At 64.2% G+C, this 23,446-nt stretch overlaps 1 protein-coding gene across 1 annotated transcript in view; it reads right to left on the bottom strand.

Moving 5' to 3' along the window:
* The window catches only part of LOC117653207, a 67,243-nt gene extending 51,748 nt beyond the window's left edge, over window positions 1–15,495 (bottom strand). Inside the window, exon 1 of the mRNA XM_034398710.1 lies at window positions 14,757–15,495. Within this exon, the coding sequence (XP_034254601.1) occupies window positions 14,757–15,495 (739 nt within the window). The remainder of the gene's footprint in view (window positions 1–14,756) is intronic.
* Window positions 15,496–23,446: the final 7,951 nt, after the last annotated feature.

Raw genomic sequence — 23,446 nt, 5'->3', positions numbered from 1 at the left:
CGGATTGTTAGCCTTGATTCCGTTTTGAGATAAAATTGCCGGCTGCATGCCCGACCAGCGGGCACCAGCAAGAGCAAACACTTTCTAAAAAGGACTAATGAGTTGCTTTCTGCTGGCGAGCGTCGCGCCCTCCCCCCGCCGCGCCGCCGCGCCGCCGCGCGCCCTTGACCTGGTGGTGTAGTGTGACGGCGTCTCGCCGGGGATCTGGGCGCTGCTTCCTGCTCTGGCCTTCCAGGGCGTTGGCCTGCGCGCCGCCCTGGAGGGGCCTGGAAGGCTGCGTGGTTGTGCGTGGCGGTGCGTGGCGGTGCGTCGCTGCGTCGCCGGGCCGCACGATCGATGCTATGTATTCTTTATGCCGACGCGCTCGGCCGCTACTTCCTCGTTGCCGGAAAACCGACTTGCATCGAGCGGCCTCCCTCGGCCCTCCCCGCCCCGGACTCGAACTCGGGGAAAAAGTCTCAGATTGGGGGCGGCGCCTCAATTATTTACGGACGCCATTTTTGTTGTTTCGTTAACTTTTCACCCCGCTCCCGTCGCCGGCGAGGTAACCTGTCCTCCTCCTCCCCCTCCCCCTCCCCCCCGGGTCCGGGTCGTTGCGTTCATAATTAACGGACGCCCCCTCATTTAATTTTCCAGTGTCGTAGCGAAACTCGGAGACGGCCTAAGTTGGCGCGCAACATTGACGCTCCGAGTGCGTGCATATTTACTCGGGACACACTCTACTGTTCGCAGTGGAAGATGGTCGTAAACATTTCATGCGCCGCCACGACGACGAGGGCGACGACGACGAAGGCGACGGCGGCGACGGCGGCGTCGCTGGCCGCGCCTGTCACGTCCACGCGCCGTTCCCGCCGACTCTCCAGCCTTCCGGCGAGACCGGCGAGACGCTCGGACCGATCATTAAAACGTCGACTCGACAACGGCTGGCTAATTCCGTCCAAGCGCGCGCGCGACCCCGAACCCCCACGGCCCCTCCGCCCCTCCCACGCTCGCACACAGACACGGAGCGCGCACACACACACACACACACGCACAGGAAGCTGAAAACTTGGAGGCGCGACATGATTTGGCAGCCAGTTACGCCAGTCCTGCCGTGCGACATCGAGCGCGCCATTAAGGCCCCGTCACGCGCGTGACGCGTGCGAACACGTAGCGAGTGCGCCCGCCCCGCCCCGCCCCGCGCTTAATTGCGTGCCCACCTTAAAGCCCCTTTTGAATCTAAATGGTTATTTAAGCCGCGCCCCGACCAATGAGCGCGCGGATGGCATGGCAGGTACACCGTGAAAAATGAAGGGATTTGTTTTTCCGTTACGCCTGCATCCTGCGGGCCGCGGGCCTCGCGTGAAACTTAACACCGCGCTTTATGGTAGTTCGGGGGCCCCTCCGCCCGCCCGCCCGCCTCGCGCGGTCCCAGCGCGCCCAGAGCCACTCTCTTTCGCTCTCTGTCGCTCCGACAGAGTGATAGATGTCCATCACGCTCGCGCATGAACGGGTGACACGTCGCGCGGCGCGTTGCTCTCCTCTCTCTCTCTCTCTCTTGCTACACTCCCGACAAGGAAAAATAACAAGGGCAAAAAAGAGGCGAAAGAAACAAACAGGGAAAGATTTGTTGCTTGACGGGCCCAAGGAGTGGGAGAGACAGAGTGGATCCAGGGCGGCGGGAAGGTGCGGGGACGCTGCGACGACGGCCCCTTGGCTCAGCCTCCGCAGTAGACTACTTGGAGAGGAAGGGATAGGGCGGCCCCGGGGGCGGCGCGGCGGCCCGGCCAGGAGGAAGGGGAGAGCTGCCAAACGGGCCGTTTAGCTGCTAACTGTGCGGCGCTGTGCGGCGTGTCTCGAGACGACGGCCACGACGGCGCGGTGGTCTGCCGGGCTTCCTCCCCGGTGCAGCCCGCCTGCCTTGCGGTCTGCCCCTCCACTTGAGGCGTGCGTGCGCTGAGGTCAGCACGGCCTCCCCACGACGCGTCATCAGGTCGTCAACGTCAAACGCCGCGCCAAGACGCTGGCCTGCTTGTCGTGCTTGACGATCATCAAAGCGATGCACGAGGGTGGGCCGCCCCGTCAACAAACTACTGGGTGTTCGCCAAGTCGCCCCTCCTCGCGGCGTCGATGCGGGCCGAGGCGGGGAGAGGCCCAGCGGCGCAGCCACTGCGAACCGCCTACACCGGGTGGCCCGGAAACGGGCACAAGTCAAATCCACGCGACGGGCGTGAAAAAATGGTGGGACGCTAGTTTGTGTGCGGCGAGGGCCGAAGCCAATGACTCGTGCATGCTGGCGTCTGGGCGTAGATTGCCGCTTGTACGACAGCACGCCGGCCGGGGGAATAATTCTCGACAATTTGTGGGCCTGATTCTGAGTGGCGGCCTCGCCGCGCTGTCTCTCTCGCACTCACAGGGCCCGCCATGCGGGAGTGAGAGAGACACGGCGACAACACGCTGTTCGGAATCTGGTGGGACGCCATTCCGGCACAGTGGCCTGGTTTACGATTCCACTCACCAATCACGTTCAAGTGATTGCTTTTGTTTGGATGAGTGATGGCAGGCCGGGCCGGGCCAGGCCTAGGACGCCGTGAGTCGTATCGCGGTGGCCGAGCCGGTCGGGGCGGCCGCGACACTCACGCTCTGGTGGGCGCCGTGGGCGGCCTGGCGGGGGCGGGCGCCCTGGTGGGCGGCCTGGTGGGCGGCCTGGTGGGCCTCTAAGCGGATTGGACGGCCGCGGTTTGCAAGATGTTTTGCGCCAGCCATCGACAAACCCGAGCCGCACAAATGAAACGTTGGCCGTGACAAATGGGCCCGCTTCACCGCGCATTAGTTGGTGTGTTGAACCCTTGCCGTCGTTCTTGTTCCCCCCGCCCACACCGAGGCCCGCGGCCCCGCGGCCTTTGGGGACTGTTCGTCAACTCTGTCCTCCGCAGTCGTCGTCGCCGCCATCCCTCGCTTCCTTGTCGTCGCTCGCACCTCGCCTTGCCGGAGACAACTTTTCAATATCCGATTTTAATAATCCCGCCCGCGGGGCGCGTAAAAGAGCTGGTCTTAGCGGGCCGCGCGAAAAAAAAGTAAATATCGCCGCCTAGATTCCATTATTAAATCTGGCCTTGCGATAACGGCTCCGTCGTCCTGCCTGACTCAGACGGAATATATCTTTCCCTCTTTTTTCCGGACAGTGTTGAGCTTTACGTCGCCGGCACTCTTCCATCTTCCCCTACACACCAAATTGAGTTTGGGACATGAGATTTCTCTCTCTGCTGGGAAACGGGGAGGGGGGACAATCGTAAAAAGGAGCGCCTTCATTTATGAGTTGGCGTTAGACTTGTTGTCCCCGGCCGCCATGCCGCGCTTGGTCGTCCGCGATAGCGCGGTTCGCCCGGCCGCGTCCGGAGCGAGTCGGAAAGGCACTCCGCGGAGGCGGCCAGGGCCTCGTCGTCTCGAATTTCATCCCCTGCATGCGCCGCGCCCGGCCGCGCCACCGCCTCGACGTCCGTTTGTGGGTCCACTGTAGCGAGGCACGCTCCTGGGACCGGCGTCGGCGTCGGCCGCTGCTGTGACGTGGCCGGGGTCAGCCCGGCCGGCCCGGCCACGCACTTGCTCTGCGGGTTGCCTATCTCCTGCCGGCCGCGCCTCGGGGATTACCCCCTCCCCCTCTCCTCGGCCGAGGCCGTGGCCGTGGCCGAGGCCCCGCACACAATGGGCAGTCCCGATCGTGCGGGGACGGCCCGCGCCGGGATCACGGCGGCCAGGCCCCGGCCACACAGTGGGCCAGTCCCCGGCCAGGGCGTTCCCAGGCCCCGGCCACACAGTGGGCCAGTCCCCGGCCAGGGCGTTCCCAGGCCCCGGCCACACAGTGGGCCAGTCCCCGGCCAGGACGTTCCCACGGCCGAGGCGTGCAGCGTCCGGCAGGCCGGCCGGGATCAGGGCCTTGATGAGGAGGATGAAGGGTCGGGGGCACCGAAACTGCAATCATTTTGGGCGTGTCACTGAACCGACCAGTGTGATGCGGAGAGAGGTACGCCGCCACTCGGACGGAGTGGCTGGCCCCGATTGTGCCGCCCTGGTCGGCGGGTGACGGACAAGCACTGCCGATGTCAATCGCGGTGCATTGCCATAGCAGTGGCGGCGCAGCGCGGCGCAGCGTGCGGCTGAAGTCTGGAATGATTACCTTGTTGAGACAGGTGGCCGCGCGCACACTGCAGCGATCAGCCCGCATAAGTCTGGGATTAATGCCCCCCCCCTTTCCCCTCCACGACCCCAATTAATTTCGGTCTCCTTGCTCCGCCGCTGCACCGCTGGCTGGGCCGGCCGGGCCGGTTTTTCTCTGCCGCGTCGGTTTAGCCCCTCGGGTAGGTCGGCGGGGCGGGTAGTGCGCGGGCAGGGCCAGGACGGTCTTCGGGGCCCTCGCCCTCACCTGTCCCGCCTATCTGTTTTATTTCCGCATCCGTGTGTGTTCGGGGCCTAGGAGGGATGACAGTTCGGAGGAGCCTCCTCGCCCTCTCCATCGCAGGTGTGTGTGTGTGTGTGTGTGTGCAGGGCCAGGAAACAATGACAGCGTGGCTCTGCAGTGGCGTAGCTGTTGTGTCGCCGTGTGTCACGTGTGAAAGCAGCTGTAAGTTATGGCCCTGTATGGCTCAGGTGATCCCCCCGTACAGCGCTTGGGCGTGGTGGGGCGTGGCGGGGCGCGGTGGCGCGGGGTGGGGTCGGCGTCGGTGTGCGGTGCGCCGCATGCAGCACTGTCGGGTAGTTTCGGAACGTAATCAAAATGGCGGTTTCCGGCCACATCCACGCCGCACCGCGCCGCACCGCGGAAACGGATGGCCGTTGATTGACGCACCGCAGAGTCAATAACACACTTGGAAAATACATATAATTTGGAAAGATATATTGATTTTTTTTTCGTGTGTAGTGTGTACGTTGGATCGCAGGGCGACAGCAGTTCTTCATCTTATTCTCGTTGGTGGGTTGCGGCATTCGCTGGGGGGGGGGGGGGGGCTTGTAGTGCGTGAGAGACACAATACGTTTCCGAGCTTCCACAAGTTCACGTATTTCTTACTTATTATTGTGTTCAAGTGTTAAATTTACCTTTTACCACCTTCGAGTTTTTTTGTTGGGCGCTGCTCACCTCCGTGCTCAGAGAGCGGCGTCCGCGAGAACGGTGTTTTGCCAGAGAGCCCTCGTAGGTGCGCGCGGGGCCAAGAGAGCACACTAGTTTTGCCGCGCGCGTGTGTGTGTCTTTTTGTGTGTGTCTGTGTGGGGGAGGGAGAGCGTGTAGAGCACTGCAGGCTCTCCTTCCCAAGCGCCTCTCCACTCTCTCCTTGCCGACCCCACTCCAATCCTTACATTCGTTTTGCTGTCCGATATGGCGGTGTTTTCTTTTGTTTTCCCAGGCGAATAAGGGCTTTATGGGCCACACCAAACCGTCTGGCTGGCCCTGTGTGTGTGTGTTTGCCTGTGTGTGAGTCAGTGTGGGAGAGCTGGTGGCGGCACAGTTTTGCGGTGGACGAGTGGGGCGTGGAACCTAGTATCGCTCCAACTCGGATTAACCGCCCCAGTCCGGGCCGCCCCACCCACCCCCACACCGCACTCCGGCGAAGACAGAGGCGACAAAGTACCTCGAAGGACCGGGGAGGACTGACGGCGAGGGGTCGCCAAACCCTGACCGACGCACCACACCCTGGGCGCTGCACTGCAAGGCGCCGACTCGGATTTTAAGCGGGAAGCTTTGCCCCTTTTTCGTCCAGGTAGCGCCACTGCGACGCAATTTGCTCCCTTTGCGCGGCGCCCCCTTCAAATTACACTCCGTTTGCTGATGCCCCGCCTCGCTAACGCGCTAAATGTTTGCCGACGGCGCCCTCTGCGCTGCCCCCCAGGCGCGCCGGGCGCCTCGCTGCCCCCGGCGCCTCGTGCATGCACTATCATGGCCACCTAATGTACGACTCAAAGGGTCGGAAGTGACGCCTTGCCCTCCGCGCCCGGCCCGTTGCTGTGTGGCCGCCCTGGCCGCCCTGGCCGCCCTGGCCCTCGGCGCGCCTTGTATCTCAGGGCAGCGGCAGGGCCTTGCCCCCTGAGGCGCCGTGCCGTGCCGCGCCGTGCCGTGCCGTGCCTTGCCGTGCCGCGCCGTGCCGCCGCGCGCCTTGCTTCCAGATGCTCGAGCTCCCTCCAGGGGTTTGCTCTGGAGCTGCCGGACAGCCCCTCGCCCTTCTCCTCGCCGCGCGGGCAGGCAGCCCGGCCAGCCCCGCCAGCCCCGCCAGCCTCGGCCGTCCCGTCGGGGAGGGAGAGGGAATGGACAATGGTCCCGGGATGGACGGCGAGGTCCGGCGAGGCCGGCCGCCGGATTCATGGCCGCAGGATCACCGGGGTGACCCCCCTCGCTCTCACTTTTCCAGCGCCACCCTCCGCAGCGAACGCCCCGCCCCGCCCCGCCCCGCCCCGCCCCGCCCGTCGGCGGACTCGAAGGACCCACTTAGCCCTGCTCCCCTCACGCATAGTAACTCTTGGGCCCTCCGGCCTGCCCGGCCTGCCCGCCCCGGCCCGCTGGGGGCGTTAATTCGGACGATATGTCCCCGCGGCCGACGGACAGACAGACAGACGGACCGACGCCACTTACACAGTCTCGCCGCGGGGATCGCAAAGTAGTTCCGTTTCCGTCTCGCTATTTATGCTGGAGTCACTGTCATTTCGGGTCGGCGGCGGCGTCGGGCAATGAATAAAATAATTTCCCCCGCCACTTTTGGCGCAACGCACCCGACCCCCCCTCGCTCGGCTCGCGGCGCGCTAAGGCCTGCCGGATCACCGAGCACGGCCTTGGCGACCCCCCGCGGGGCCCCGGCGAGACCGATCATCGCTCCATGAGATGACCATTAGAGCGGCGTGCGCTGCCAGACCCGGGCTGTCTGCGGACAGTGCAGCAGTGCTCCGGAATCTATCTGCCCCCGCCCCCTCCGCCATCCGCTCCACGCCGCCGTGCCGCCGTGCGCCCTCCACTCTATCTTTCCACCTGAGTGTCCACAATCTCCTCTGTCTGCCTTGTTCATGTTTTAGTGTCTCCAGCGCCGAGCCCCCCTGTACATCGTGCCCCTCGCTCCGCCCCGTACCCGCTAATGGTGGTGCGCGCCGCTAAAGCTGCTGCATCCATTTGTCGGTCTGTATCTCCTGGCCCGCCTCATATGAACCGATCCGTCGCGGCGGCGGGACTGCGTGGAGGACTCGGGCAATCGAGGACCTCGCGGCCGGCCGAATAACTCATCCCATTCAGCCGCTGGAGAAGGCCTAGGCCGCCTGGGCTGGAACGCGGGGCCGGAAACTTTGCGCGATAAGGACTTCTCACTCTTCACGCCGCCCGGCCGCCTGCCTCCGAGCGACCGCTCTCTGTCGCACTCCAGGGCCGCGTCCTGAGTGTGTGCGACAGAGAGGCTCGCGGCCGCCTCTCGGAATCGGAGGGCGGCCTAGGCGGCGCTTGGGTTGACGCGCCGCGCGAACACCACCGGCCTCTTATCTGAAGGCCGGCACCGCCAGCACGGCGACGTGCAGGGCCGGCTGGCAGTGGCGCAGTGCAGTCCGAGTCGAGGGAGGGCTGCCAGCTCGGCCAGGCCGGCCAGGCAATTAGAGCCCCACTTGGTGTCCGGCGCGCGTGCGCCCGGCTCGCCCTCGCCCCGCGGCCCCGCGGCCCCGAGGAGGTGGGTGCTAAGCCCGCCAAGAGGTTGTGTCGAGGCCGCTAATGGGGCGGCGGGGGCCGTGGCAGGGGCCGTGGCTGCAGTGGGGCCGAGGCGGTCGAGGCCATCCTGCGGGGGCGGGGCCAGACGGAAGAGCAACCCTTTAGCCGGGCCTCGGCCTCAGCAGTGCCCCGCCAGTGCCCCGCCAGTGCCCCGGCAGTGCCGGCCCGCGGAATGGTGGGCCCGTTCATTATGACGACGCTAACTACAAGCCCCAACGTCTCTGCCGGAGATAGTGCGCGTCGCGCCAGGGTGGTGTAGTTTGTGGGGGAGGGGCCGCCGCGCTGCCGACAACTCGACCGTTTTCTTCCTGTTTCGCACTATTTTGAACCACATTCTTGCGTCATGTTCTGGTTTCTTTGACTCTGCGTTTCTTGGAAATTTCCCTCTGACGTAGGGCAGTTTGAAACTGGAGAAACACTCCTGTGATGCTGTGCCGCCGTGGGGATTTGAACCCGACCTCAGTCCTGGCCTCACGATCCGAGCCTGGCAGGCTTGTGTCCTTCCAGTGCCAGTCCTTCCAGCCCTTCGATGCCTAATGGCTTTCTGACGACTGTGCGGGACGCACGCTGCGCGACGCGGTGTCGCGGTGTCGACCGGTGACGGAACCCCCGGGCTGGCTCCGCACCGAGGCTTCCTGTCGCTCTCGCACTCGTGGCGCGTCTCGAGCTGCGACAGGGATGGAGCGGCGGAGCCGAGCTCGGAGTCACTCTGCAGCGGGAGGCAGGACGATCGACGTGGAGATCTCTGCAGGGATTGCCACCCCAAGTCCCAGGTCCCCATACGTGTCTGCTGCCGCCTTACAGTGTATGCATTGTCGCTGTGTGCGGGGCCCACTTTCCCAATCTCACTCTTGAGCTGTTTGCGTGTTTCTGAGGGGGCGCACGTTAAGGGAGGTGTGAGCTGCGCGCGTGCCGGTCGGCTGTGTGGATGCGGGTACGTCTCGTCTCGGCTGGGCTGGGCTCGGCTCGGCTGAGACGTGGGTGGCACGTGTAGATAGGGGCTGCATACACTGCCATCCATGCGAGAGCACGGCCTCTGTGCCTCCCCGTGCCTGCCAGTGTGCCCCCCGAGGCGCGCCCTGCTCCTTGGTGACGCGGACGGCTAAATAGCCTGGCCGTGCCGAAGGGGGCGCGGGTTCGATACCCTGCGGTGGCGCAGTGGGGGGCGGTGCGTGGTTTTGTTTCGTATTCCAGCCTCATCTGCTGCGAGAATAATACTTTTATCGATGCCGCTAAGCTCCCGCCGCGCCCCGCCACTCCCCGCCACGCCCCAGCGCGCCGCCCCCTTGACGCCCGGGCACGTCCCCCGCTCATGTTCAAGGAGAGGCGCCACCGCGCTGCTCGGATGAGGCGCCGTCGCGGGAATATTTAAGCGGAAAAATCTTGTTTCCCTTTCGGTGCCACCCGCGCCACGCCTCGCCACGCCAGGGAGACTTCATCCGAAACAAAGCCGATTAAAATGATTTCGTTATTTTATCCGGAAATTATTCTCGGCCCGTTTGGGACGCGCAGGATTAGCGAAAGTCTCCCCCCCTCTCCCCATTTTGCTTTGCTTTAATTTTTCAATTTTCAATTATTTAAGTTTGATGTTGTTTGAGCCGCTAGCAGGTTGTTGTGGTCTTGCCCGTCGCTCTGGTGGCGTGCTTGCTTCCGCTGGGCCGTGACGCGATCCCTCGACGTGACATTGATTGGACGGACGGACAGACAGACAGACGGTCGTACGCAGTCGTGATAAACGCGCGCTGGCGACACATTTTTCTGCTTTGCATCAAAACTCTGCACTTGGCGTGCGCGCGTGCGTGGACGCTCTCAGACCGTACGCAATCCTTTCGGCATGCAGAGCGACCGCTTCCATATCGGAATGTAGCGAGCCACGCGGGATCGGCGGATTGAGTGGGTCGGGACAGGGAAAAGGGGGGAGAGGGGGAGTCCCAGGAGTGTGGAACATTGTCGGTCAACACAGAGTGCTGCGCTCAAAGTGGTTTCCTGTAACGCACACGCGATCCGAAAAAAAGGGGAATGGGACATAGTGTACCGGGGATGCGTACTGCTGCTCTGGTTTCCGGGAACTGAGCTTTGTGACATGGGTAGCGGTTTGATTAACCGGCAGTCAGCCGGGAAAACGTACCTAAACAGAATGGAATGGACAACCTGTACAACCCTGCAACTGCAGGGTTGTACCTTCATCTTGCATGAAAACGTACCTGATCAGAAAAGGACAATCCTGCAACTGATGTCTTGCATGAAAACGTACCTGATCAGAGTGGAAAGGACAGCCCTGATGTCTCGCACGGAGACGTACCTGAACATCCGTGCAGCTGATGTCTTGAACGGCGACCTGCGTGTACAGTGTACGGACACGGCGCGCTACAAGCGGCGACGTCGTGTCGGGCTCGTTGCTAAATGGTTCGTTGCGTGTTCCGGGTGAGCGCGCGTGACAAGACGCACGGGCTGAGTGCGCGGGGGCGCGTGCTGCGGGGCTGCCGGACACAGGTGAAGCCAGCGCAGCACTCCCTCCACCACACCGCGAAAATTCTGCGCGTCGACAATTTCGGAAGGACGGATCCTCGAACCCCAGGGTTGGTCCGGCCGGAGTCGGCCTGAAGGCGTGGTGCGGTGCTGTCCGCCGTGCCTCCAGCCCGCTCCAGCCCCAGCGCTGTCCGGCCCTTCCAGAGAACACGGCTCTGCCATTAGCCCAACAGTCGTCAAGTCACCGCACAGGGCGGGCCGGCCGCGCGCCGAACGCACGCACGGACGAACCACTGTTGATGATTTACTAATCACGCTCTAAGGGTTTTTCGTGATTCGCCTGTGAAACTGCCCGCTGCACTGGCCGGCGTGCGCCGTCCGGGGAAGTGTGATGTGGCTTGGGAAGTGAGTGTGAGGGAGCACTGACTCGGCCGACCGGGCGTTGGCCTCCCCGTCAAACGGCGCTGGAATCACGGAGGTGCACGAAATGCAAGAAGGGAGTTAATGGAATAATTTAGCCGCGGTCGCGCGCCGCCGCTCTCCTTTCTCTCTCGCGTTGGTGGGGTGCTCTGCTCGGCTCTGCCCGCGTCCGAGAGAGACGGGGAGCGTCGGAGCGCTGCACGGAATCAGTCCCCAGGCCGCCACTGCGAGCGCCACTGCGAGCGCCACTGCGAGCGCCACTGCGAGCGCCACTGTGTGACGGCGGTGAAAGGCCCGCGGCACAAAGGCGCCATCGAGCGCCTGGAGGGAGGGAGACGGAGAGAGAGACGGACAGTCGCACTCCGGGAGCAGCGGGACCAAGTCGAACTGGCTCAGCAAAAGGCGCAGCGCCGCAAGAATTTTTCATCAACTTTTCGGAGGGGTTCTGTAAATTAGCATACGAGTGTCCTACTTCGCTGATGTTTGCGGGGCTGTCGGCGAATTTAATACTCAGCTGCACGTCGAAGCGGCGCAGCCTACCTCAATATAAATGCGCCTCCCCGACCTCGCTGGCATCTCTCGAGTGGGCGACGGCGGGGCCCGCCCAGATTGGAACCCCCTGCCCCTTCCACTGTGTACATATCTCGACACAACCTCCCCGCGACCCTCCGTGGCTCCCTGGCCCGCACGGGGCGGCCGGGGGCGGCGGGGCAGACCGAGCTGGCGGCAGAGATCCTCCTGAGCCCGCAGCAGGCAGGCAGACAGAGCTGGCGGCCAGGAGGCCTAGCGACCTGTCCTCCGTTGCGGCCCTGTCTCGCAAATCTTGAGGAATGTATGCCCGTGTTGACATGCCACGCTGCCGCGCCGCCGGCTTCTGGAGCGCCTCGCTGGAGCGACGCCGGAGCCCCGGATAGTGCTTTGCCGTGCCGCTGTGCTTCGCTCGCTGCGACGGATCCTACAAACCCCATTCGTCTCGCGCGGCGCGCGGCGGCTCCGTGTTTAAAGTTAGATTTGTTTCCTTGTTCGGATGGCGCGCGTTAATTCGAGTTGCGCGCGTCGCCCTCGCAGGGAAAGCCGCCGGATATTTTGTTTGGCCAGTGCGCGGTTCGTTTGGCCTCACGCCGCAGGCTGCGCCGCAGGCGCGCTTCCTTTTCGGTGTCTCCCGGCGCTAAGCGAGTCTGCGCTCGCGGTGGAAATTTCCCGGACGGTGTCCAGGTTCGCTGACCCGGCGGCTTGCATTATAATCGCGCTCGGCGCCGCGCGAGCGTGAAGCGTGCTGCGCCGTGTCATTTTTATACCAGCGCGTCGTATTTCGGCCTCCGCTTTTCCGCCCCTTTGATGTTCCGCGGCGCGCGGCTGCGCCACGGCAGCGCCTGCACGGCTGCAGCGGCCACAATGCACCGGTTCCACATCGGCGACGTGTTTTTGCCTCGCGAGGACGGGGCGGGCGCGGGGCCGGCCCACCCACCGTACGCTTCTCTGGGGCTTTTGTCCGGCGATGCATGTTAGTGACCTACATGGCCCCCGCAGCCCCCGCGGCCCGCGGGTGGACGTGAGCCTCCGCCTGGCGGGGGGCTCGGTGCGGGGCTGCTGGGCCGGCCGCGCGCAGTCAGCTGTGTCAGGTGCGCTAGCGGGGCGGGCGGGCTCGCAGCCGACTGAGGGAGGTGGCGTAAAAGGAGGTCGGACGCGGACGCCGGACGCGGAATCAATCGTGACGCGGACAACGTCCCCGGGCGAGGGGCAGGCCAGGGCCGCTGGGGCGGCCAGGTGCAGGCAGAGACGGAGCGGAGCCAAAAAGGTCCGCCAACTTTGTTTGCGCCCCTTGTTGGCTGATTAGTTGGCCCCGGCACACACCGCGACACACTGCTCGTCATCCTGTAGCCGGGCGCTCTGGCGGCGCCGCCAAGCTGCAGCAGCCTGCGCCGCGCGGCAGGACGTTGTCGCTCGTGAAATATTTTAACACCCTCTCGTCGCTGGGTGGCGCGGAACGGCGCGGACCGCCCCTCGGGACCGCGAGCCAGCGCAGCTACACTCTAAATGTAGGGTGCCCAGTAACTGGGCGCCTTTGTCGCCCGCCCCACTTTTTAGGGTGCCAAATGTCGCCCAGTTTCTGGGCACCTTTGTCGCCCAGTCTCGGGGTGGACTAATCATGCAGTAACCGGCCCTCTCCCATGGCAGAGCATGCACAGGTGTCTAGTTCCTGGGCGACTAAGGTGCCCAGATTCTGGGCACCTTTGGCACCTTAGTCGCTGCTGAGCCATGGGTGAAGGCAGGTTCCTTATGGTTTGTCCAACCCAAGACTAGGCGACAAAGGTGCCCAGAAACTGGGCGACATTTGGCACCCTAAAAAGTGGGGCGGGCGACAAAGGCGCCCAGTTTCTGGGCACCCTATATTTAGAGTGTAGCGCCCCCGCGCAGCTCACACCTCCTCCTCGCGGCCTCGCGGCATGACGAACATGACACCGCGCGGGCGTCAACTTCAGTTATTTTTAAGCGGTGCAGTAACTCGCGCCGTCCGGCGGGGCGGCGGGGCGCGCAAGGAAAACAGCGATAACTTACTGAACGCGGCGTGGCGGTGCGGCGAGGCCGCGCGCTGCTGGCTGGTTCAACTTTTCAGCATTACGTTCGCTCCCTTTGTCGGTCCGGAGCAAAGAGAATGGCTGCGCCGCGACGTCGCTGCTGCTCGTTCCAACGCGCGAGGCGCCGTCGGCGTCGTGCTGTACACTGTACGACCCGGCCGAGCCCCGCGTGCGACGAACGACGCCCCGGAAACGCGGCCGAGGGAAGCAAATACACACGAACAAACGGAAAGGCTTTCGGTTCGTTCGCCGGCCGTGCGGTGGCGTCGGTCCTGGAACACGGTCTTGTTTGCCTGTTTCGATTGATAATGGAGAAGGCCCCGCGTGCCGCTGGATTGTGTTCCCGCGCGTCCCCTGGGTGGTGAGTGACTCGGGGGCGGGACGCGGCGGGGCCTGGAGCCTGAAGGTCGCCAGCGTTTGCCGAGGCAGAGTGGAGTGACACGACGTCTGCTGGCTGCCGCCGCGCGGTTCAAACATTCGGCATGTGTAATGTGTAAAGGTCCCGCGGCAATGTCCTCAGCGGGTCGGGAGCGCGGCGCGCCAACATCACACTTTCGCAATTCACATCATTTTTTTTGTATCGCGTAAAACTCTGGAGAAAGAAAAGTTATGCATGAAGGATGATCGCGGGTGGCGCGGCGCCCGATTTGGCCGAAATCGGTCATGTGCTTTGACTCTGGATCGTCGGATTGGTGACCTCCTTGGAAACCGTCCGACGCTCTCGCGGCGCTGCAGCCCAGCAGGAATCAGCAGTGTGAATAAAAGACAATCCCAGCGGCCCCAGCCAGACCCAGAGCAGACACCTCCCCTACCCCTCGCCGCCGCGCCGCCGCTCGCGCGAAGGCGCGAAAGGGTCGATGCCACCTCAAGGCAACGACCTTTCTCCTTTGGCCGCCTTTGGATGCCTTTGGCCATCACCTCACCGAAATAGTTGATCCCTCTTAGCCCGGATCCCCGGGCCGGCGCGGCGCCAACCGCGCCCCGCCCCGCCCCGCCCCGCGGGCAGCCCATCATCGGGCGCCGTTATGCGTCGGAGTTGTAAGGAACTCGTGACCATGCGAAATGAAGAGAGAGCGTAGGTACACTTTGTACACTTATTCTATTTCGGGTTATATACAATTGATAGGTTAGGTCGCGTCGCGAGTCGAGGGGCCGGAGCACGCGCGATGTGCTCGGGTCCCGGTCGGCGGCGAAGTGACTCCGGGCCCCAGGACGCCGGCCGGTCTGTCCTGCAGGGCGGCAAGCCCTAGCTGGCAGCCGGCGGTGCGGCCTGGGCCCGGCCGCTGCCGCGGCCACTCCGGGCGGCGGTGAGCGCCTGCGGGTAGGCAACCCCTCGCCTACGGAAGTCCATGGGGTTGCCTACCGGGCCGGCGGTCGCCACAAGGGGCCCCCCACGGAGAAGCGGAGCCCGTCGTCTGCTTAGAGGCGCGCCGGGGGGCGCGAGATGCGCCCGGAACGGGTGCGCTGCGGGGTCGTCGTCGTGGCCGGCACTCCCGTGCCGGCAGGGGCGGAGGCGGGCGTCGCGGCCGGCACTCCCGTGCCGGCGGGGGCGGGGCCGGGCATCGTGGCCGGCACTCCAGTGCCGGCGGGGTCGCTGGAGAGCGTGAAGGCCGGCTTCACGCGGTCGACGGACACCGTGGTGACGCGGCGTGGCAGCTGCAGCGTCACCGTCTTGGCGTCCCGGGCGAGGATGGCGTGTGGGCCCGAGTACGGCGGCGCCAAGGCGCCGCGCACCGTGTCGTCGCGCAGGTAGGCGTGGGTGGCGGTGGCCATCTCCGGGAAGGTGAAGACGGGTTTGCGGCCGTGGCGGGCGGCGGGCTGCGGGCGCAGGAGCTCTACTTGCCGGCGAATGCGGGCGAGCAGACCCGGCATGGCGTCGGCGGGGGGCGGCCCGGCGGTGTTGGTGAGCAGGGCACCGGGCAAGCGCAGCGGCTCCCCGTAGACGAGGTCTGCCGTGGACGCGCCGAGGTCGTCCTTGAGGGAGGACCGGAGGCCGAGTAGGACCCACGGCAGGGAGGTGGCCCAGGACGCGTCCTCGTGGCACATCAGGGCCGCCTTGAGGGGGCGGTGCCATCGCTCGAGCATGCCGGAGGCCTGCGGATGGTAGGCCGTGGTGCTGTGTTGCTGCGTACCCAGGAGTCGGAGCGTGGCCTTGAACAGGTGACTCTGGAACTGAGAACCTCGGTCACATGTTAGGTGTTGGGGCGCGCCGAAGCGGGCCACCCAGTGGAGCAGAAAGGCCGCGGTGACGGCCTCGGAGTCGGCCTTCTGGAGGGGGATGGCCTCGGGCCACCGGGTCCATCGGTCGATGACGGTCAGCATGTACCGGTGTCCTCCCGATGGCGGCAGGGGCTTCGAATTTCGCACTGGGGGGGGGGGGGGGGCACTGCACTGGTCACTGGTCACTGGTCCCTTATCACTGCACGGCGTTAGAGGTCGCTGCCGCGTCAGCGGCCGCGGCGTTGGGGCGTCTCCGTGGTGCGGCGTCTCGGCGTCAGCTCCGGCTCGGCGGAGCGGGCTCGCTGTGACGCAATCCAGGTGAGGCGGGCCCTCTCAGGTGAGGTGGTGGGAGATCTTCGGCGCAGGTGCGGCGTCGCGGAGCTGACGTCGGGGAGCGTCGCTGGGTGCCTTGGCGCGCGGGCGGCGTCGATGGCGTCCCTCGCGGGCGGCGTGGACCACTGTTCCTTTCGCGTTTGATCACGTCGGGTCACACTGTAAGGAACTCGTGACCATGCGAAATGAAGAGAGAGCGTAGGTACACTTTGTACACTTATTCTATTTCGGGTTATATACAATTGATAGGTTAGGTCGCGTCGCGAGTCGAGGGGCCGGAGCACGCGCGATGTGCTCGGGTCCCGGTCGGCGGCCAAGTGACTCCGGGCCCCAGGACGCCGGCCGGTCTGTCCTGCAGGGCGGCAAGCCCTAGCTGGCAGCCGGCGGTGCGGCCTGGGCCCGGCCGCTGCCGCGGCCACTCCGGGCGGCGGTGAGCGCCTGCGGGTAGGCAACCCCTCGCCTACGGAAGTCCATGGGGTTGCCTACCGGGCCGGCGGTCGCCACAGAGTGGGCGCGAGTGACTGAGCGTCCCGCAGTGGCACGCAGTGGCACCAGGGTGCCGGCATTGCCCTGGCATTGCCGCGCCGGGATGTCGCTCTCTCGCTCCCACTTACAGCACTCTGGCGCGCCACGAGGTCAGCCCCCTCCCCCTCCTCGGCCCCCTCCTGCTGCTGACAAGCTGTGCGGCCCGCCGGGACGCCCGGGACGGCCGGGACGGCCGGGACGGCCGGGGCCTCCGAACCGCGCAATAAGCGGCGCAGCGTCGTCGTCGAGGCCCAGAAGTAGCCCGGCTCCGAACATGGCTCGGCTGGCGTCTCTCTCGCGCCGCCGCGGCACACTGCGAGAGACGAGGCGACGAGAGCGTCGTTCGGAGGCCGGCTGCTCGCCGCGCGCCGCGTGCGTTCGGAATGGATGGCGGCGGTGTTGACGGCGGACAGAGTGTTCGCGGCGCGGCCGACGCCAACGCCGTCACGCTGCCCAACTTGGCGGGGCCTGGCGGCGCCGAGCCGAGCCACCCAGGCCACTCCGCCGTTCCGCGCCGCGCACTTCAAAGATGTCGACATCTTTTTAATACTGAGTAATGGCGGCTAGATTCCGCCAAGTTTCAACTTGTTGTTAAGGACGGCGCCGCCTCGGCCGCCGCCGCCGCGTTGTCCTGGGGGCGCTCTTGTAAAAAGCGGCGCAGGAGCCGCGGGGGAGTTGGGAAAGTCGAGGGGTTCCTCCCTCATCCTTGCGAGCAGGCTTGTCGGAAAGAGCATTCAACAGCCCTTTTGGAAAAAAAGAACCAACAAGGAGTTTGTGAAACAACAAACGCGGCTGCTCATCGTCTGCGGTGCCGTGGCGTGGAAGGGCAGCTGTGTGTGTGTGTGAGAGCGAGAGAGAGAGAGAGAGGAGAGAGAGAGAGAGAGAGAGAGAGAGAGAGAGAGAGAGAAAAAAGAGAGAGAGAGAGAGAGAGAGAGAGAGAGAGAGAGAGAGAGAGAGAGCGTGGGAGGGGGCAGTGAGCCGCTTTTGGTATCCCTCCGGAGTTTTGCGTTTTCCGGCAGGTAAGCGTGCTGCGGCCAAATTGCGCAAGTGAGCGGAAGTAAACGAGAAGCGCGCGCAGAGAAAACACACACGTGGTCCTCGCGCCGCGTGAGAGAGAGAGAGAGAGAGAGAGAGAGAGAGAGAGAAAAGGGAGGGGGGGGGGGGGGGGGGAGGGGGGAGAGAGAGAAAAAGAAAAACGACATCTCAGCCTGCAGAAGCCGACAGCAGCCCATCCGGCCGGCCTAATAGGGTCATCGGCGAGGTGAAGGCTGCCTGGCTGGCGGCCCAGGCGGCCCAGGCGGCGCTGTCGTCCTCCAGGACAAAGTTTCAGTGTCCCGGTGACCGCGGGGCGCACTGCCCCGCACTGCCCCGCCTCACCGGCGCCTTACGGTGCTGGACTGCAAAAAGGGGTCATGACCGGCCGTAAAAGTAAAAAGGCGCGGCGTCGTCGGCGTCCTGGTGGCGGCCAACGCCAACCCGCCGCGGGGCCCGGGCCGCGAAGCGAGGGGCACGCCGCGGCACGCCGCCAATAGCGACTAAGTTGCGCGGCCGGCGTCGCGTGACCGCCGCCACCAAGCCGAGTCGCCGCCGCGGTTGAGTTTCCAGTCCCGCTTTGTTTTACGAGCATGTGTCGCCGTAGTCCGCCGAGTTTTCGTCATCAAAGTGGTGGCGTGGTTGGTGTGCTGCGCGCTGTTTTACTTTTCATCCACGGAAACGGCGCTTGCATTCAGCCTAACGTTTCTGTTTTTCCTTCTGCAGTGGACCGGAGATGCCGGAGGCGAATCGCTGCTGCAGCCTAACAGGTACGTCATCTTGCACAGCCCCTCGCTCTGCTTCGCGTGGCGCAGCGTAGCGCCCACAATCCTCTTACATTAGCTATTCAGGGCGGGCGGCGCCATGCAGGCCGCAGGGTCCGCACTGGGGGCTTACGCAACTGGAAAATCGGGGTATCAACATCAACACACATTGAAGGACGAACAATGGCCTGGAGTCGATATCCTCTGAAACCCGCCGGCCGTGTGCGCGCGCGTGTGTGTGCTGTGGGGATTCGTCTGGTTCATCCCCCGTATCGGGCCGGCAGGGGGAACAATAATGTAATGTGGACTCGATGTGGGACGAGGGGGGTTTCAATTTGTAACGACGGCAGTAGTTTATCGCTATCGCTGCTGTTTTCGCTGGCAGTGTACTGGAGGACAGGAAGCTGGGTTTCTTTGAAGGCATTCAGGATGACCGGGGCTCATTTCCCTTGGAAAGCAGCATCCCTGACGCGACACCTGTTTGGAAACCTTGTCGGCGTGCCCGACCTCGCCGTCGACGGTCCCGGCGCGGGTTCAAGTCTCGGTTTTATTCAAGTCGCCTTTTTTTCTTCTTTCGGCCGCGCCTCGGCCTGTCAGCCCGGGGAGCAGTGAGTGTCTCCGGCGGAATGAAATTCCGAGAAGGCTTTCGGTTTGTGCGCGCTGCCGCCGCTGCCGTCACGTCGCCAAGGTCGGAACCGGGGCAGCGGGCCACTCGGCGGAATGGATGGCGTTCGTCTTGTCGACGCCGTCCTCCCGGGTGACGCTGTCGGCCTGGAGGCCCCGCCGCCCCGCCCCCGCGGTGCGGGCCGGTCCGGGCAGGTTGCAGGCTGTCGGCGACGTGTCCGCGTCCTCCTCTTCCGCCCGCCCGCCCGGGACTTTGCTTCCTCTCCAAAGTTTGGCCGCTCACGAGCACGCCGCGCCAACGCCGCACGCCGCCCGGGGCAGTCTTGGCCGACTGAAGGCCCGGCCGAACCGAGTGGAGGGTCCGACATCAGCCGCAGCATGGGGCGTGGCGTGGCGGGGCGCGGCGCCGGCAGTCCGCATCACGCTAGCGCGCCACAGGCCAGGCGCCCCGCCAGCGCCAAGCGCCCGACGACGGCCGGGTAGGCAACCCGCCGACGCCCGCGTCCGGCGGGCCGGCCCAGCCCGCACACCGCAGGGGCGACGCACGCCGCTGCACGCAGCTGCCGCCGATAGAGCGGCCATCGCCGCACTTTTCATGACAAGTTATTGGTGGCGAATGGGGCTTTATCTGGTCAGCAACCAAGTCGGGCAGCAAAGCCAACCGCCACTCTGTGTGTGTGTGTGTGTGTGTGTGTGTGTGTGTGTGTGTGTGTGTGTGTGTGTGTGTGTGTGTGTGTGAGCGAGAGAGACTGCACGGGGGGCTTCGCCTGCGCCGCTGCCGACCGAGTTGATTTTCTGTGATTGGAGGGGCGTCCCGTCGGGGGCCTCGTCGGGGGCGGGGGCTTTGCCACGGGGGGATTCGCTGCGGTCCCGACGCCCCCGCTCCGCCACGCTGTCTTCGGAGCTCCGGAGCAGATATCAGCGTGATTAAGTTTTCATTGTCCTTGTCCCCTTCGGCCTGCTCCGGCTTCTCCATTGGTGCTGCTTCAAGTCCACAATTAGCTCTGCGGCCTCGCAAGCCCTCTCGTCCCCAAACAGCACCCGAGTGAGTTCTCGCAGTCTCTCTCTCTCTCTCTCTCTCTCTCTCTCTCTCTCTCTCTCTCTCTCTCTCTCTCTCTCTCTCTCTCTCTCTCTCTCTCTCTCTCTCTCCCCGGCGCCGCCAAAGCCCCATCGATTTACTCGCATCGCCGCGCGCCTCTTTTCAAACTTAGTTTAAGTGCTTCGCCGGCAAAAATGCCATTGAGGGTTTTTCCATCCGCTCGCCGGTTTTCCTGTTCCTCTTTTTCATCTGCGGCTTCGCTTCCCGCCGTCGCGCACAGTTTGTCACTGCATGCCGAACGGCCACGCGCTGGGTGGACGGATGTACAAAAAAAAAAAAAAAGTAGGATTCGCGCGCGCTCCCAATTGGCTCGCTTTTGTTTAAGCAATGTTGATCCGAGCCGTGGGCCGCACGGGCGGGGCGGTGGGCGATTGGGTGTCACGTGACACCGGCCAGAGCGGCCAGAGCGGCCAGAGCGGCCAGAGCTGTCACCGAGCGGGAGTCGGCAGGACGAGGACGGCCTGCTGACATCTGACAACGTGGCGCTGTCCGAGTCCCGGCAGGCAGGCAGCGCTGTCTGACCCCCTTCCTGGCCCCGGCGGCCGCCCCTTGAGCGCGCACCTGAGGACACGGCAAACACACGGGGCGCCGAGATTGGTCGCCGGCAAAAGTTTTGGCGCGGAAAGTTGGCGCCGGCAGAACGGGAAATCCGGATATTTACTGAAAACGGCGATACCGCTATCATTTCAACTGGCAAGTTGGTAATGGCGTGTTGACCCGAGTCTGCGCGCGGAACTCGGCCCAATCATCGCGCTTTGCCGAAGGTGCAGGTGCGAGTCGAGCTCGAGACGAATGTTTTGCGGTTCGAAACTCAATTTTGGCGCGACTAATAGGCTGCCCGTTACCCGGGCCAGCCGAGCCCGGCCAAGCCTGACCGACCTAATGGCCCTCGTGGCCCGCGTGGTGGCCGCCCGGCCGGGCCGCCCTGAGAATGCGCACACTCCCTTAATATTACCGTCATTATTCTAAAAATTTCCCGCTGTTCCGAAGGAGGGAGCGAGTCCTGGCGGGCGAGCGCGGTGCGCGTGCGCAGGCCGGCGTGTTATCACTGCAGCCTCCCTCCCATTCTTTCGCGGTCATAACTCATCGCCTATAGAAAATTCTTGGCCGCACTTTGACATTGACCGCATTACTTGGCTCGCCGCGGCGCGGCCCGGCCGGCCGGACAGTGCAGTGTCCTCCTGCTGGCAGTGTAGGCGCCGCCATTATTAGCCAGTCCTGTGACGGACACACCTGTGTCCTTTTAGCGCCGTCCTCGGGGACACGGCGTCGGCCCTTCTTCCGTGTCCTCGCCCCTCTCGCTGTCCCTTCGGGGAGGGCCGGGACGTCGCGAAGCGGGAGAGAGGAGAGAGAGAGAGAGAGAGAGAGAGAGAGAGAGAGAGAGAGCGAGGGAGTGCCCCTGGAGCTTTGCAGTTGCGGTTTAACCAGAATTAATAATTTGGCACAGGGCTGCAACTGGCCCGCGCCGTGGAGTGCGACTGGGGTTGGGGGGGGGGCCGTGTGCGAAGGGCCGTAGCTGCCAGGGCCGCACGATACGCCCTGAGCCAGGGAGCGGAAGGGCCGCTGTGGTCCTCCGCGCCGCCGTCCTCTGCGGCTCAAATTAAATATTTTGCCGGCGGCCGTGCCGGGCCGGGCCGGCATCGCCCTGGGGGAAATCTCGGCAGTGGTAATCCATTAGTAAAGTTGCTGCAATAGTTGTAGTGGCGCGGCTCGGCCGGGCCGCGCTGGGATGGGATTGGCTGCGGAGGATGAGAACGCGTTGCCGCTCTTTAGCGGTGTAGTGTGCGGCGGCATCGTTTCAACACGACTGGGGAGTCGCTCTGCCGCGTGTACCGCTTATGCGTGTTCGGGGACGAGCCGAGCCGAGCCCAGTCCGCAGGCGGACTCTAGCGAAATCTGGAATTTGTCCAAGTTTCGGACCGGCAGTTGGATTCCGGGCGCCGGAGCCGGAATGCCTTTGGTCGCGCTGGGCCCGCGGCCCGCGTCGCGGCGGCAGGACACTTTGCAGTACCGCATCCGCCGCCCCGCCCCGCCCCGCCGGGGACCCGCTCCGCCCGAATCCCTCCTCTCCTTGACTCGAGTGTCACCGTAAAAGCACAACACAGTGGCAGTGACGTACTGCGCGCCCCAGCCCGGCCGTCCGTCGTGGAGGCGCCGTTAGCCTAGACCCTCGCGAGTCCGGCTTACGTTTTTGGAAATAGTTTGAAACGGAGCGGCGTTCGGCCGACCCCCCTTCACTGAGACCGCCCTGCGGTGGCGGCGCGGTCCGGCGCGCGGCCCCAAAGTTTTTAATCGAAGGTATTTGGCCGGCCGTTGGAGAGTCCGCCTCATTACCCCCGAAAGAGGCGGGCGACAAGTGGGGGGGGATGGCGGCAAGTTGGAGGGGGGGGGTCCCAAGTTGTTGCGGCAGGACAATGCGAGCGTCGTAAGGCCGAAGCGGCCGGAGTGGCCGAGGCGAGGCGGCGATAGTGACTTTTCGCCGCGGAAGATTCCTATCTCGCCTGTGTGCACCAAACGGGTCGCACCGCGCCAGAGAGAGGAAGATAAGGAAGCCCACGAGTGCGCAGTGCAAGTCAGCGAGAGGGAGAAAGAGAGAGGGCTGCAGTCAGCAAATGAGCTTTTCATTCGACTCGGCCCAACGCGTCACCTGGTGTACTTGCCGCTTGGCCGTCGGCCACATCAAAGGCAGCCTACGTGACGATCGCCGAGAGTCCGGGATGAATCACACATAAAGCGTGGCGCCTTACCTCCAGCCCCCTCCTCGTACAATGCTGCCTTTTCAACTCTTTCAACCGGGCCTCCCCATCCCCCGAGGCCCTGCCTGCCTGCCTGCCTGCTCCTTTCTCTGAGCCAGTAAGTCTTCTTTGCGGAGACTCGGCTCCCTTTCTTCGGCTTGCGAAGTGTGTCGCCCGAAGGCGGCTGTCTGTCTGTCTCTGTCTATCGATTGCTGACCCATGTGGCTCGCCTCGGTTTTGCAACCGAGAGGAAGAGAGACGGAGGCAAAAAAGCCTACATTTATTCCCATTCGCTCGGTCCTTTGTGAAGGAGTCCCCGCTAACCAGTTCGACCTTGGTTGGTGGGCTGCCGCTGCTGTGCCACCACGGCTCCATGGCGGTCCCCGGTCCCGGCCCCGTGCCCGCAGGGCGAGGGAGACCTCGGTGCCCTTGCGGTGGAGAATAACATTTTATTATCCGTAATTGTGAGGAAAAAAGACCGTTCCATGGAAATTGTGGTGGGAGCTCGCCTTGGACAACAAGTTCCACGTTTTAGGCCTCTTGGATGAGAGAACTGCTCACATCATCCTTTGGTTGTGGTTCATGTCGATGGTCAGGTCACCTGGGCTCGGCCAGTGCACCGCTCAAGTATTCATGATGTCGGTTGGAGGGGGCTGACGTCTCCCCGACCCAACCACTATTATTCCGAAAGAGAGAGAGAGGCATAAGAAGGACACCCCAAAAAACCACCGCTTTTTGTGGGCTTGGAAATGTGCGGGCGTCGGCGGTGTGCGGAGGGGGGAGGTGGGGCGGGCGGGGTGAAAGGGGACGCGGCCTCAAATATTAATCAATTTCCCTTTGGCGCGACAAAAGGCCGGCCGGGACAATATGCCGGCTCCTACACCCGCAGTGTCGCGGCGCACGGCGTGGCGGTCGCCCTCACTTTGCGACCACGCGTGCGA

This window comes from Thrips palmi, unplaced genomic scaffold, assembly GCF_012932325.1.
Source record: "Thrips palmi isolate BJ-2018 unplaced genomic scaffold, TpBJ-2018v1 HiC_scaffold_8, whole genome shotgun sequence".
Lineage (NCBI taxonomy): Eukaryota > Metazoa > Arthropoda > Insecta > Thysanoptera > Thripidae > Thrips > Thrips palmi.
The sequence above is the reverse complement of the archived record's forward strand: the minus strand, read 5'-3'. Positions and strand labels throughout refer to the sequence as shown.